Genomic DNA, 15,694 nt, shown 5'->3' with positions numbered 1-15,694 from the left:
AAAGACATTCAGAACAAAGCAATACTTTTTCTTCCACAATAATACTGGAAAACAACAAGAAGAGCATTCAGTGTGGAAGGTGAGATTCCAGGAAGAGGTACAACCTTTCTAAAGAGCAATGTGAATATATTTACCCAAGTAATAAGAAAATAACCAAAGACACGCCCAGAGGGACAGACATGTGGTTGCCCATTAGAAGGTTGGTCATAATAGTGAAAAAGAGGAAATGTTGCTGTATTTCCTTTACAGTGAGGCACGCTGAACACAGTATGGCATGGCCTTAAGGGACATATGGATAAATATTATGTAATAATTTTAAATGATAGAAGAAAAGTGCATTAGGAATGGAAGATTTCCTAAATATTTATGTGAAAACAGTTCATAAAATAATGCTGTTCTGTTACATTTAAAAATGAATATGTGTACTTTTGTATATACTTAAAAATATCTGGGAGGATATAACATTGGTTGTTAAATAAAAGGTTATCCTAAGTAGTAGCTTAAGTATAACCTTAAGGTTCTTCTATCTTGTTCAACTTTTCTAAAAATACATAGATAATATTTTCCATAGGAAAAAAAAATGCCATTAGACCTTGTTGAATGAATGGTGGTCTCAGTACTTACTCTTTTCCTGGCTCCTCTGGTCACATTGATACTCTAAAGGGAAAATAAAATAGAAGATAAGTCACAGGTGAAACCGCATAGGGAGAGCATGCATTATGTGCTAGGGAGGCTCTGCCCAAGAACTTTGTAGCAAAGGGCTTTGAGCTTTCCCAACTCTCAGAACCATGCTGTAACTCCCAGTGGCATGGGTACTTAGAGAACTAGGGAGGTCCTATATCTGAGGCAACCCTGTTTTAGCATGACCACAACTAACCCATGAAGAGTAACCCAGGAAACTTAGAACTGGGAATTTTACTTATAACTAATTCAGCAAATATTTTAAAGTATGTGCCAAACTCTGAGGATGTAGCTTTGTTGGTAGAATGCTCAGTACAATGTATGAAATCCTGGATTCACCTCCTAGTACCACACAAACCCAGGATTGGTGGGCCAGCAGCATGTTTCAGAGGATAAAGGCAACTTGTTCATAAGCCTGGTGACCTGAGTTTGATCCCTGAGACACACATGGTAGAAGGAGAGAAGAGTCTACAAATTGTCCTCTAACCTGCACATAAGTGCTATGGCACACACACACACACACACACACACATACACACACTCATTTGCACAGAACATAGTTGCACCTTTGATCCCAGCACTCAGGAGACAAAGAAAAGTGGATCTCTTTGAGTTTGAGACCAGCTTGGTCTACATGGTGAATTCCAGGCCAACCAGGGCTACACAGTGACACTGTCAAAAAATAATAATAAATAAACCAACAAGTGCAAAACAAACGCATGGTGGTATACACCTGTACTTTCAGCACTGAATGGGGCAATATGGGGTTTCAAAAGCATCTTGTATTTACAACACCTGTTTGGAATACATATAAGGCCCTATGAGTAGATGTTTATTTGGGAAAAAACATTGGTTTTTTTTTTTTTTTTTGAGACAGTGTTTTCTATGTAGCTCTAGTTGTCCTGGAACTCACTCTGTAGACAGGCTGGCCTCCAACTCACACAGACCCACCTGCCTCTGCCCTTCAAGTGCTGTGCTTAAAGGCTTGCACCATCATCACCCAGCCTGAGTAGGAGTTTATTTGGTTGGAATATTACTATATTCCATCACCTGGAATGCTCAAACACAGAAGGTATTGAGATAATTTACAGAATAGATTAAGGAATTCCATCAGCCTCATTGGTGAAGATAACCTTGGGAAAAAGTTTTCCTCTTTGGACTTTAGACTTCTCATCAGTGAAAAGTACAGAATGGACATGATAACTTGGTCCAGTTCTGTTTGTTAAACGTCATGTGCAGGGGCTGGAGTGGTGGTGGAGAGATGGCTGAGTGGTTAAGAACGTGGCTGCTCTTCTAGAGAACTTGGGTGTGATCTCCAGTCCCCACAACAGAGACTTAGAACCATCTGTAACTTTAGTTCCAGGGGATCCAACACCTCTCTGACCTCTGAGGGCACCAAGCACATCATACACAAGCATGCATGCAGGCAAAATACCCATATACAAATACATTTTTAAAACATTAAATGTCATGTTTTCAAGAGCATGTAATCTGACTGTCTTCCCAAAGTTCACATGTTATAGGCCTGGCCCCAGGCTGGGTACTAGAAAGCAACAGAACCTTTAATGGGTTCTGGTGGGAAACCCTTGGGATATTGTGGACATGCCTTTGGAAGGCATAAAGGTACTGTTGTAATCTGAAACTTGATAGTTCCCAGAGAGTGTTTATAAAAGGAGTAAGCCTGGCACCTCCTTCTCCCTTTGCTTCTGATTCAAGACATTATCCTTCCTCCTGTGCTGGCTCTGCCTTTCGGTCCTCACCTGAGCAAATATAATAGAGAAGCAATGCTCCGAGTCTCTCCGGAACTGTGAGCTACAATGAACCTTTTTTTTTTTTTCTAGTCGGGCAGTGGTAGCACACATCTTTAATCCTAGCACTTGGAAGGCAGATCTCTGAGTTCGAGGCCTGGTCTACAGAGCGAGATCCAGGACAGCGAGGGCTATTACACAGAGAAACCCTGTCTCAAAACAAAACAAACAAAACAACAAACAAACCTCTTTTCATCAAGCACTGCCTCAGAAGCTGTCTGGTTCAAGAAACATGCTCAATTCAACTTGACAAACATTTGTGGATCATTTATTTGTTTATTTGTTGTGCACTAAGCTAAGCAGTGGAGCACTTGTCAAGTTTACCTAGAATGCAAGTCGGTATTAATGCCCACTCAGCGTAAGCTCTGAAAGCTAGCTCTGTGCCAGGCTGCTATAAGAGTGTGTGAGTGCTACCTTACCAGCTTGGGATATACAACAAAGATGTCATTTTGTTGTGACCATTTATCAGCTTAGTGTCAACAAGATTTCATAGGTGATGTTTTTAATATTTATTTTTATTTATGTGTATGTATGGGTATTTGTATTATGTCACCTGTGTGCATGAACCTGTGGAAGTCAGAAGACAGCATAGGAACCCCTGAGCTAGAGTTACAAGTGAGCCACCCCATAGGGGTGATGGGAACCAAATTCATGTTTACTGAAGAGCAGAAAGGACTATTAACCACTGAGCCATCTCTCCAGCCTGGGTTTTATGTTTTGTTTTATTTTTAAGAAAAAAAAAAAAAGTAAGAAAAGAACAGTGACATAGACAATAAAATGTTTCATCAAACAAAAATCTAACATTTGAATGAAGGAGGTGGAGTGTGGGTGTGTCCAGTCACCACTGTCCTGTAAGTGTCTGTAAAACATTTATCTGGCAATGAAAAAGAACTGACAAGGCACTTTGAGTGTGATTGTTTTTGGCAGTTGGAAATATTTCAATTAACACACTATAAAAGCCACACTATAATAAATGCAAAACAGACCAATGAAATCAGCCACAGCCCTGACTTTCTAACAATGGCAAAGGAGATTGAATGTCAGGCTGCCACTCTGGGCCCTTGGTCTTCCAGAAGGAGACGCCAGAGACAGACAAGCCTGAATTCCTGAAAAGCTTTTGATGGCTGTTTCCAGAAACCATCAAATCACAGAAGAAGAAAGCCCAGGCTCCTTCCCTGGGCACTCAGAACTCCATCAGCCTGGCCCCATGTCTCCAGTCTAGCCTTCCTACCCTCATATAGCCAGGGCTTTGAGATGCAATCTCTCAAGGCTCCTTCTAGCCCCCAGCTTGCCGTGGACCTTCCCTGCTCTCCACCTTTGCTTTTATTCTTCTTCCAGGAGCACCAGCTCTTCTTCCTACCTGCTGTGACAGCTCTGCCTGAAAAAGCCCACTCAGCTGGCCTCTGTCCCATCTCTCTCCTCTCCTAGCCCCCTTCCTCCCTCCCTCCCTCTGAGCAGGCTCCCTTCTACTCTCTATGCTGAACTGGCACTGGCTTTTGTGAGATTAAGGACCCAGTTAGGTTTTCTTTAGACACTCTCTTGTCTCTTTTGGTTTACAAAAGGGGACAATACTATGAAAAGAATCACAGCACTGCAGTCTATGTGGGAGGTGGCTTAGAAGTCCCAGCACAGGAGGCCTGCAATTCTTATGCCATTGACCACAGAAGGCCCTCTTCTCTTGGGCAGGCTATTCTATATGGTCAACTGAAGCTACCTCAGAGTGGGACAGGAAGAAGCCTACCCAGGCCACTATGGCAAGCAACATACCTCTGGTCATTAGTGAGAAGCCAGGTGTCTCAGCGTGAGCACCTTCACAGTTAAACATTCTCCTGTTCTTATTGCCTAACTACATTTGGTTTCCCTGTATCCAGTTTCTCTCCCCTTTGACTTTATCATTAACACCATTTTTAACTAGCAGACACTTGCTTTGGGATAACCATTCACTAAACGATTTGTGTATATTATCACATTTAATATTTTTAATCAGCCTGTGGGGTCATTATCCCTTCTTTACAGATGAGAGAGATGAGAGAGTAAAGATTTAGAGAGATGGAGCAACTGATCCCAAGTCAACATAATTTGAGAGCACACTTTAGTCACTGCAGTCTTCGTAAAATGGGAATGTGATCATGTTGCTCTCTTGAATTAAAGTCTCCAAGAACTCCCCCCACACACACACTGTTTAGGAGAGGAAACTCAAGTGTTCCATCATGACCTCATTCCTTCTCCTAATCATGCTCAGTCACATAGAGGACTCCCATGTTTAAGCAGAAAGAGCCATGTAAGCAGAGATTCTGGACCTGAGTGTCTGATGGTCAGACTGAACCAACGGGAGGTTGGGTGTGCCCCCTGCAGCCTTCTCTGCTAGGAGACAGTGGCTTACCTATGAGAGGCTGCCCACACAACTTCTTTCCTGGAGAAAGAGTGGCAGGTGGCAGCTCCAGCTGTGAAGGTGGCTTGAGATAGGCCAAAAGGCAGGCTAAAGAGACATGAAGAGGAAAAGGCTTTCTTGTGAAAGCAAAAGGAGTGGTAGCCTGGCCACAGGTAACACTAAGAAATCCTGCAAAAAGTAAGGTGTTTCTGTGCCTGAGATGATGGTGACCCTTGATTCCATTCCTATCTAAACATCTTTTGTCATCAATGAAGTGTTGTTTTCGAGTCTGTAGTTCATTTCATAATTAACTTCAGTAAAAAGGAAAAAAGAAACTCTGTCTTTCTCCACGCTATGTGACCCCATTTCCTGAGCCATCAAACTTTTCTGTTCTGTGCCAAGCATCTCTCTCCCTTACCTCAACACCACCAACCATGATGTCTGGCCAGTTAGTACCATTCTGTCAGGGCAGGCCTCCCTCGTTAAGATGCTGCCTTTCAGCAGGCATGGTGGTGCACATCTTTAATCCTAGCATTTCTGGGCAGCAGCAGGTGATCTCTGTGAGTTCAAGGCCATCTTGGTCTACACAGTGAGCTCCAGGACAGCCAGAACTTGTTAGAGAAACCCCTTCTGAAAACAAACAACAACAAAGATGCTGCCTCTCTGCACAGTACCAGCTCTTTCCTCAGGCACAGTACTGGATCGCCTGGATGGTTCAGCACACTTTTGTATGAGCTTTAGCTTAAGATCCATCCTAGACCAGTTTTCTAGAGGGCCTGAGTTTGCTTACAATCACCCTGTAACTTCAGATCCAGAGGTATTCAATGCCTCTGGTCTCTGTGGACATCTGCATTCACAAGCAAGTACATATACATATAATTAATAATAATAATAACTAATAACAACTCTTTGAAAAATACATCTTTTGGCTTCATCGAGCTTCCAGTACTATCCTTGTTTATAATCAACCTTCAGGGTAGCCCCTTGCAGAAGCCTTAGGCAGGCAGTACCCTGGCTCCTCAGAGGTGCCTACAAAGCAGGAAATGGTTCTTATTTTAAAGACAAGGCTCTTGAGAAAAGTTCACATAAATGATGCTCATGATGCAAGGGTACATTGGAAACAAAGTTCCTCACCATTGTGAGTGATGATCATTATTACCGCCTGCTGTGCATCTACCAGCACTTACAATTAATTTGTTTTCTGATTGGTTTTGTACAGTATAAGTAGCCTAGGTGTCTCTGAGCATAATTTAGAGTAAAAAGGTTATTTAAATTTGTTTTGTTTTGTTATTTCGAGACTAGATTTCTCTGTATAGCCCTGGCTGTCCTGAAACTCGACCTGTAGAGTAGAGCTCTGACTGCCTCTGCTTCCTAAGTGCTGGGATTAAAGGCATGCACCACCACTGCCCAACAGCAATTTTTAAAAAGTCTTCAGGAGTGAAAAGTAAGTAGGAAAAAAAGTTAAATAAATAATTTTAGAAGGATTAGAAGTACAGGGCTTTAATCTTAGCACCCAAGAGGCAGAGAAAGCCAGATTTCTCTGAGTTCCAAGGCCAGCCTGGTCTATACAGTGAGTTGCAGGCTAGTCAGGGCTATACAGTAAAGGACTCAAAATAAAAATAAAATAAAATAAAATAAAATAAAGAAGAAGAAGGAGGAGGAGGAGGAGAAGAAGAAGAAGAAGAGGAAGAAGAGGAAGAAGAGGAAGAAGAGGAAGAAGGAGGAGGAGAAGAAGAAGAAGAAGAAGAAGAAGAAGAAGAAGAAGAAGAAGAAGAAGAAGGAGAAGAGGAAGAAGGTAGGTCATTCCTTATCATTTTTAACATGAGGGTGTGGTTAGAGCAAGCCATGGAGAGGAAGGTGTGGGCTTTGAAGTCCACCTTACCTTGAGTGTCCACCGAGTTGCAGGCTAATTCCATGACTCGAGGAGAAATATTTGTCTTCTCCAAACCTCAGAGTTCTTTGTCTTTAAAACATTCCTCATAGCAATCCCCTCTTGGGCAATCAGGCTTACTGTGAGGATTCAGTGAGTGGATGCATAGAAAGCATAGCATGGTGCCTGTCTGACCAATGGTGGCTGGCAGCAGTGTGTGACTTCTGTGTGTGGAACCTGTCTGCCCTGAGCCACACAGGGGCTGATGGGAAGTGTTAGGAAGCACCCACCCTAGGAATGGCTGGTCTTCAGCAGCTCACATGTCACTGAAGAACTCAATGCAACACGACTGTTCCTGGAAAGAGGGGTTCTTCAAAGCACACAAACCCACAGATGCTATTTCCTCTTTCTTGAGGCCCAAGAGACTATGTTTACCATTTCAGTTGTCTTGGTCCTTATTTTAAAACTCACTAACAGGTTTCCATTAAGCTAAACTGAAACTAAGTACCTCACAAGCTTGCAGCTTTAGTTACTAAAAACGTCTAAGCTCTCAGTCCCAAAGGAATGGCAATTCACCAACACATCTTCATACAGCTCCAGTGAGTGCATTTCAAATCCCCAAGCTGAGTGGGAGCAGAAGGGGCACAGTGAGAGTTTAATGAGAGGACTTGAGACTGGGAACAGTGGAATGCAAGGTAGCAAGCACATCACACACTGTTCTGAGAGAATGAGTTGATGCAAATGTTCTGAGGGAAATTTGGAAATAGGACCAAAATTTAAAATGCATATATCCCAGGGCTTGAAAGATGACGCAGTGCTTAAGGGCACTGGCTACTCTTCCAAAGGCCTGGAGTTCAATTCCCAGCACCCACATGGTAGCTCATATCTGTTGGTAACTCCATTTCAAGGGATCCTATCCCTTCTTTTGGTCTCTGTAGGCACCAGGCATGCAAGTGCTGCACAAACACACATGCAAACAAAACATCCATACACACAGAATTAAAGTTAGAACCTTCAGAATCATATACCCCTCAGTTTGGTAACCCTACTTGAGCCTTTCACATAGAAACTTTATACATATATCTTATGCCTCCTGCTTCTTCAAAACATCGTACTTTGTCAGTCAAATGTATTTGTAGCATTTTCACAATACTGCTAAATATTCATGAAGAAACACCTAGTCAGCCAGGCTCAATGATGCATGCCTGTAATCCTAGCACTAGGGAGGCAGAGGCATGCAGACCTCTGTGAGTTCGAGGCCAGCCTGGTCTACAAAGTGAGTCCAGGACAGCCAAAGATACACAGAGAAACCCTGTCTCAACAATGTTAGTATAATGTTTTTTTAATGTATACACCTTACCCTTGTTCATTCAAATACTGATTTCTCCCCCACCCCACCCCCAATTCTCTGGTTTCAATCCGGATATTGCATTGTGATACTCATTATAAGCATCCTGTCTCAACTCTTGTGTAAACAGGACAAAATAAAGCAACTAGATACAATGTTGTGCAATGGGAGGAGCCAGAGGACAGGAAAGAGGGGAGGAGCTAGAGAGCAGGAAAGGAGTGGAAGGAGATGGGGCGAGAGGAGAGCTAGGAGGAGAGCAAGGAGAGTGGAGCTGGAGGAAAGATCTTGGAGGACGTAGAGCATGAACCAGACCTAAGATTTCACAAAAAGCAAGTATAATGTGGGAAATCTAAATGTTAGGAAATTGAGGGCTTGGAGGTTTAGGAGGGAGCAAATATTGCCCAGCATTGTGTTCTAGGTTAACTAAAAACCCAGTCTCTGTGTGGTGATTTGGTTATACAGCTGCTGAGGATTAACAGCAGCATTACCAGAAGATAAACCAATAGTAAATATTAATAACCGCCTACAACACAACAAAGAAGAAGAAGAAGAAGAAGAAGAAGAAGAAGAAGAAGAAAAAGAAGAAGAAGAAGAAGAAGAAGAAGAAGAAGAAGAAGAAGAAGAAGCACCTCGTTAAATATAATGAAGCAGGCTGGGGCTGGTGCGCTAGTTCAGTCCATGAAGTGCTTGCTGTGCAAGAATGTGAATCTAAATTCAATCCCCAGCATGCACATAAAAATATGGCATGGTGGCACATGTCTGTGATCTTTCCCTAGGGAGGTAGAGGCAGCAGGATCCCTGGGGTTTGCTGACTAGCTAAAGAAGCCTAATCTGTGAGCCCCAGGTCCTGGTGAGAGATTCCATCATTAAAAAACAAAACCAGGGGCCAGAGAGAGGGCTCAGCCATTAAAGTATCAACTCACAACCAAAAGATGGGTTCATTTCCTAGCACGCACAGCTGTCTCTCATCCCAGCACTCGGGAGGCAGAGGCAGGCAGATTTCTGCATCCAAGTCCAGCCTGGTTTGCAAAGAGAGTTCTAGGATGTCCAGGGCTACACCGAGAAACCCTATTTCAAAAGAACCAAAACCAAAACCAACCAACCAAACAAAACAAAACAAAGCAGGTTACCCCAAGGAACAACACCCTAGGTCAGCTACTATTTTCACCTGCATGCACACACCTGTGAATGCATACTTAACGAAAACATACACACAGCACATATAGCAATTCAATGGAATACTGTGCATATGTTAAGAAAGAATGATTGCTGCAGAACATGGTGACAATAGTTCACAAAAAGCACTGTGTTTTTAAGAGATTTGTTTATTGCTTTTACTGTATGTTTATGAGTGCTCTGGCTACATATGTGTATGTGCACTATGTGTGTGCCTTTGCTTGTGAAGGCCAGAAAACGGTCCTGGATCCCGCAGAACTGGAATTATAGATGCTTGTGATCTGTCATGAGGGTTCTGGGAACTGAACCTAGGTCCTTTACAAGAGCAGCAATTCTTAACTGCTGAGCCATCTCTCCAGCTTCAACAATGCACTACACTTCAAAATTTTGGGTGATGATGGTGTGGGGAGAGGGGAAGACATGCAGTCTCATATCTGACTAATTTTTTGTTTGTTTGTTTGCTTTATTTTTTGTTTGTTTGTTTGGTTTTCAAGACAGGGTTTCTCTATGTAGCCCTGGCTGTCCTAGACTTGCTATGTAGACCAGGCTGGCCTCGAACACAGAGCCATCCCCCTGACTCTGCCTCCCCGAGTGCTGGATCACAGGCATGCAGCACCATGCCCGGCCTGACTAGCATTCTTAAAAACTGTTAAAAGAGTAAACTTTAACTATTGATACACATACTAAAGGTGAACTGTGAAGTAACACACACTAGTCAGTTCAACTGAATCATTCTAAATGTGTGCACACTTCAAAATTTGTGGCATATGACTTTAGTCCCAGCACTTTGGAGGCAGATTCAGGTGGATCTCTGAGTTCATGAGCTGCCTGGTTTACAAAGCAAGGTCTAGAACAGCCAGAACTACATAGTGAGACCCTGTCTCTAAACAAAACAAAACAAAACAAAACAATTCGTACGTGTAACTTATTAACTAAAAAGTAGTTACTGAAAAGTTAAAGATGTGCATATTCATGTGTTGTGGAAAAGTCTCCAAAGTATAGTACTAAAGAAAGAGTGCATTCAGGGCTGGAGAGATGGCTCAGGCTTAAGAGCACTGGCTGCTCTTTTGTTTCTTCAAGACATGGTTTCTTTGTGTAGCGTTGGCTGGCCTCAAACTCACAGAAATCCGCCTACCTTTGCCTCCCCAGTGCTGGGATTAAAGATGTGTACCACCACTGTCAAGCAAACAGATACAGATAGATTAGACAGAGATAGAGATAGATAAATACATAGATAGATACACAGATACATACATGTATACACACATAGATACATACATACATGTATACACACATAGATACATACATACATGCATGCATGTATACATGCATAGATACATAGATAGAAACAGAGATTATAATGTGTGTATGTGTTCCCCAACTTGTTTGTTTGTTTTGTTTTGTTTTACAAGACAGGATTTCTCTGAATAACAGCCCTGGCTGTCCTGGAACTCACGCTGTAAACCGGGCTGACTTTGAACTCACAGAGATCCACCTGCCTCAGCCTCATGAGTGCTGGGATTAAAGGCGTGTGCCACTACACCTGGCCATAGGAGCACAGCTGCTCTTGTAGAAGAGCTAGGTTCAATTCCCAGCATCCTCATGGAGCCTCACAACTGCTCGTAACTCTAAATGCAGGTGTTCAGAAGACCTGTTCTGGCTTCCATGGGCACCAGGCATGCACATGACATACGTAGGCAAAAACACCCATACACATAAACAATAAAATAAATTTTAATAAAAAGGTTGAGTATATGCCAAGAAACTAGATTGAAGGCCAAGGGGAAGAAAACATTAGAAAGAAGGGGGGTTGAAAGGTCGTGTGTGGCATGAAAGCAGAATGTAGGCAACTGGGGTGAAGGTACAAGCGAGGGAGAGAAGGTGGGGAAGAAGGCATAGGAGAGAAACAACAAAGACAAATTTTTGTTTGAAAGTGCTAATGCTATAATGAAACCCAATTATTTGTAAGCTGATAAAATATAAAAATAAAATGAACTTTTATAATTCTTAAGCAAACAAAAAGCAAGTTAAAGGGGCTAAGTGTGAAGTTTAGCTCAGCCCTGAACACAGAAAAAGAGAGACCAAGAAAAGAAAGAAAGAAAATAAAGGAATGAAAGAAGGAAAAAGAAATAATAATTAAAAAAAGTTACAGGAATAGAGGGCTATCCTTTTACTTCAAGAATTTGTATAAAATTCTTGTGTAAAAAGCCAGAGAGATGGTAAAGACACTTACCACCAGAACCCAGAGGATGAGAGAGTCAAAATCCCAGCCCTGGCCATCCTGGAAACCCGTAAGGGCAGAAGCCAATTCTATGGCCTCTTCCCAGATAAAGGTACAGAAGACAAAGCAGGGTGTAGTTTAAAAGATGAGCTCAGGGGCCTCGGCGATGGTGCAGGGGACAGGTGCTTGAAGCCCAAGGACCCTGGGGTCTCCATGGTGGAAGGAGAGAACTGGTTCCCCCAAGTTGTCCTCTGACTTTCTCTTGGACACGCACATGTATGCACTGAATGAGTGAATGAATGTGAATTAATGAATGGATGAAGAAAAGAAGACAAAACTCCAGAGCAAACCATGCTGGCTTTCTGGCTCTGCCACAAGCTGAGTGGTCACTGAACAAGGTGTTTTCTAGTTCACGCTCTTGTCTGCAGAGAGAAGAACATTAGCACCTCCTCATAGGACTGACAGTACGGAAAGAATGCTCACCCAGAGCCCAGCACCAGGAAGCCCTTGGCTATCAGTGGCCATGTAGTATATAGCTGCTATACTCTGACACCACAGTGTGCTGTGCAAGGCACCAGGCTCTCTGTGCAGGCAGATGAAGAGTAACTGGAGTACGCTCTCCTGCGCCCAAGAAGCACCTTTCAGAAAGTAGCCTGTAAACCTCATCAGGCTGGACAAGCTCCTTAACCCACTGAGCCGTCTCATTGGCCTCTTTCTTTCTTTTCTTAAAGATTAATTTTATTTTCATTTATGTGTACACATGTGTTGGTGTGTACGTTTAATCCTCCTAGAGGAACTGAACTTGGGTCCTCTGGAAGGGCAGTAGATACTCTGCACTTATAGGCATCTCCCTTCGCTGGCCCTCTTCTATGTTCTTAACTGGAAACTTAGAAAACTGACCTGAAACCTTTCTTCCTTCCTAACAGAGCATTTTGAAAAGCTGTACACTTCTCATACAGCTGATACCCTTCTGATAAGCCCCACTCTTCAGGAACTTAAACTTTTTACATTTTTATACCTTCAGTTAAGGTATCTTCTAATTTCTCTTGTGGTTTTCTGTTTTTGTTTTTGCTGTTCATTCATGGGACACTTAGAAGTATGCTCTTCATGTTTAGAAATTTTGAACATATTGTTGAACTTCATTTTGCCTAAACTATGCTGAAATGTTTTGTCTTCGGTGGAGATATTTAATTTTGATAGATTTAAAATCTGTAGGAGCTTAATCTTTAAAAACACATTAAGACTTATTTTTAATCCCAGAGTACAGTTGATCTCTGGGAACACTCTGCAGTTCTTAAGTGTAATGATCTATAAATGTTAATTGGGTTAACAATACTGTTCATACTTTTTCTCTCAATCAGTGAGAGTGCTGAAAATTTCTGTTTCCATACTTACTTCTCTCTCTTTAGGTCTGCCAATTCTTAATTCACATATTTAAAGGTTCTAGTAGTAGGTGCATATAATTTGTGGTGGTTTTTCCCCCTCTCTTTCTGGAGTTCATCTTTAATCAGTATAAAATGGGAATACTTGTTGTTTTGAAACCTACTTTGTGAATAAGAAAAGCTTCTTACAGTGCCACATGCATGCGTGCTGCTGATGTAGACAGCGCCTTATGTAACTCGGGCTGATCTGGAACTCACTCTGTAGCCACAAGAATAGGTTTGACCTCCTCAAAAGTGCTAGGGTTATGGGTGTACACTATGCATGGCTTACATATACATTTCCCCTCATATTTTATATTTTCTTTACATCTTTACATTTAAACACTATCTCATGTAGGCAAAATATAGGTTGGGTTTGAGCTTTTTACTCTAGCTTGATCAACTCTACCTCTTGGGTGAAAGTATTAGTGTGATTGCCTTTACTATGCTCCGTGTGTGTGTGTGTGTGTGTGTGTGAAAACATGATGCTTTTTTTTGTTTTTTGTTTATCCTTTGGGTGTTTGTGTGTGTGTGTGTTAATTGGAAAAGTTTTTACTGTACGATTTTATTTTCTCGGTTTTCTCAACCATGCCTCTTTCTACTATGTGCATTTCTGTGTTTGTTGGCCGGTCTACAACATGCACTATTTGCCAAGAATAACATACTAAACCAGGTGTGGTAGTACACTCCTGTAATTCTAGCACTTGGGATGTAGAGAACAGGGATTCAAGAGTTCAAGGCTGGCCTTGAGTACATAACAAATTTCTGGCTAGCTTTGGCTATCTGAGACTGTCTAAAGAGAACACAAACAACAGAAATGAACATCAAACCGACAACATTATACTTCACAATGCAATAATACTGGATTTTGCTTTGTTTTGTAGATAGGGTCTCAGAACATTAACCTTCTAGCTACAAATACAGGAGTGTATCACTGAACCCACTTGCAAAAATTTTACAACGTTATAATTCCATTTATCACCACTACCTTTACCCTATATTGTCACATATTTCATTTCCACATACATTATGGGTCCCACCTGACTATAACAATAATTTCTTTTGTATTAAATAGTCACATACTCTTTAAAAAATAAGACAGATGGGGGAAGCTAGTATTCTGCTTTTACTAACATGTTTCCTATTACTAATACATTTTGGTCTTGATGTGTAATTATAATAAACCCTCTCACCTTTGGTTTATTTGAAAATATACTTCATCCTTTTTGAGGGAACCTGTTTGTTGTTGTTATTATTATTATTATCATTGTTCATCATTATTTGTGTGTTTGTATGTATGTCTCTAAGTACACAGATATGGAGGTCAGGGGACAACTCTTGGGAGTCAGTTCTGTGTTTCCAATGTGGGCTCTGGGATTTGGTGGAATTTTGTTTTTGAGACAGGGTTTCTCTGTGTATTATTGGCTGTTCTGGACTCACTTTGTAGACCAGGCTGGCCTCAAACTCAGGGATCTGCCTGCCTCTGCCTCCCTGAGTGCTGGGACTACAGGTGTGTGCCAGCTCCCCCTGCTTGGGCTCTGGGATCTGAACTCAGGCTGTCAGGTTTGCATGGTGAGTACTTTCACACTCTCAGCCATCTCAACCATCCTACTATTTTTTTTTCTTGAGAGCTGTGAAATATAAAATTCTTTCAGCGCTTTAAATATATAATTGCTTTGTGTCGGATTCCACTGAGAAGTAATACATAATTTATATCACTGTTCCCTGTAAGCAATATGTCTTTCTCTCTCCCTACCTCCACATCTCAGGTATTTTCATTTCCTTCTCTCTCTCTCTCTCTCTCTCTCTCTCTCTCTCTCTCTCTCTCTCTCCCCTTGTGCTAGGGATTAAACCAGATCTGTAAGAGACTACAAGATCTCTAGGAAAAGCCTGAGCTGGACAGATTAGCAGCTGCTTCCTGGGATGTGGCGAAGGTATGGACTGAGGCAGAAAGTCATAGGGTGCGAAGGCCCTGAACCAGCTGTCACTCGCTCCCACTGGTCCTTGGGCACTGGGCAGAGCAGGGTCAGGCTATCTTCAGGGCATTCTTGGAAACTAGCTCCCCTAGGAAGTGAAACTGGAGCAAACTGGGAAATTGTTGAGGGTTTCAGTGAAGCAGCATGAAGAGCAAGCCAAGGCCGCGGAGACTGCCTTCCTCCCTGCACCAGGGGTGCTCTACAGCAGCAGGGAGCCCCGAGGAGCTTCCCAGCCCCTGTTGAGTGTAGTCCTCAGGGACCTGCTGAGCACAGCCCAGGGGCAGAGGGAGTGGTTTCACTTTTATCTTCTGGTTTTCAAAGCTGTTACTAGGAAGGAGCAGACTCTATCCTATTTACCCAGCTGGGCTCATGGAGTCTCGTTTTTACCCATCGTGAGTGGAAACTGAACACTATTCCTTTACATTTTTCTCCCTCTTTTGTTTTTCCTTTTAGTATTTCAACAACATACATATTCCAAATATGCACATAGTAGATTGCCACAGATTACCAAACCTTCTTTTTAAAAAAATTTTGTTTTGTTTCTTTCTGGTTCTGCCAATTGGATTGTTTCCATTCATATATGTACCCAGAACGCACCCCTATAAGCCTAGCAAACTGGAAGGTATGTATACAGATGTTTCTCTACTTCCAACAGGGTTACATTACTTAAACCCAATGTAAACCCATTGTAAGTCAAATTGAATTTGATGCATGTAAAATACCAAATGCATTGCTTAGCAACATAGTCCACTGTGGTAGCTGTCAGGCCATCCAATGAAATTTTCACTTCTGATAGTGAATTTTCCTATTGTTTCTATGTTT

The 15,694-nt window shown here is 42.1% G+C and overlaps 1 protein-coding gene across 1 annotated transcript in view; it reads right to left on the bottom strand.

Annotated features, from left to right (window-relative positions):
- The window catches only part of Dnai1 (dynein axonemal intermediate chain 1), a 67,049-nt gene that overhangs the window by 43,263 nt on the left and 8,092 nt on the right, over nt 1-15,694 (bottom strand). The window contains exon 2 of the mRNA XM_021634426.2: nt 625-657. Within this exon, the coding sequence (XP_021490101.1) occupies nt 625-657 (33 nt within the window). The remainder of the gene's footprint in view (nt 1-624; nt 658-15,694) is intronic.

Source organism: Meriones unguiculatus, chromosome 1 (assembly GCF_030254825.1).
Source record: "Meriones unguiculatus strain TT.TT164.6M chromosome 1, Bangor_MerUng_6.1, whole genome shotgun sequence".
NCBI classification, from domain to species: domain Eukaryota; kingdom Metazoa; phylum Chordata; class Mammalia; order Rodentia; family Muridae; genus Meriones; species Meriones unguiculatus.
Note: the sequence above shows the minus strand (reverse complement) of the source record. Positions and strands in the feature narration are given on the sequence as shown.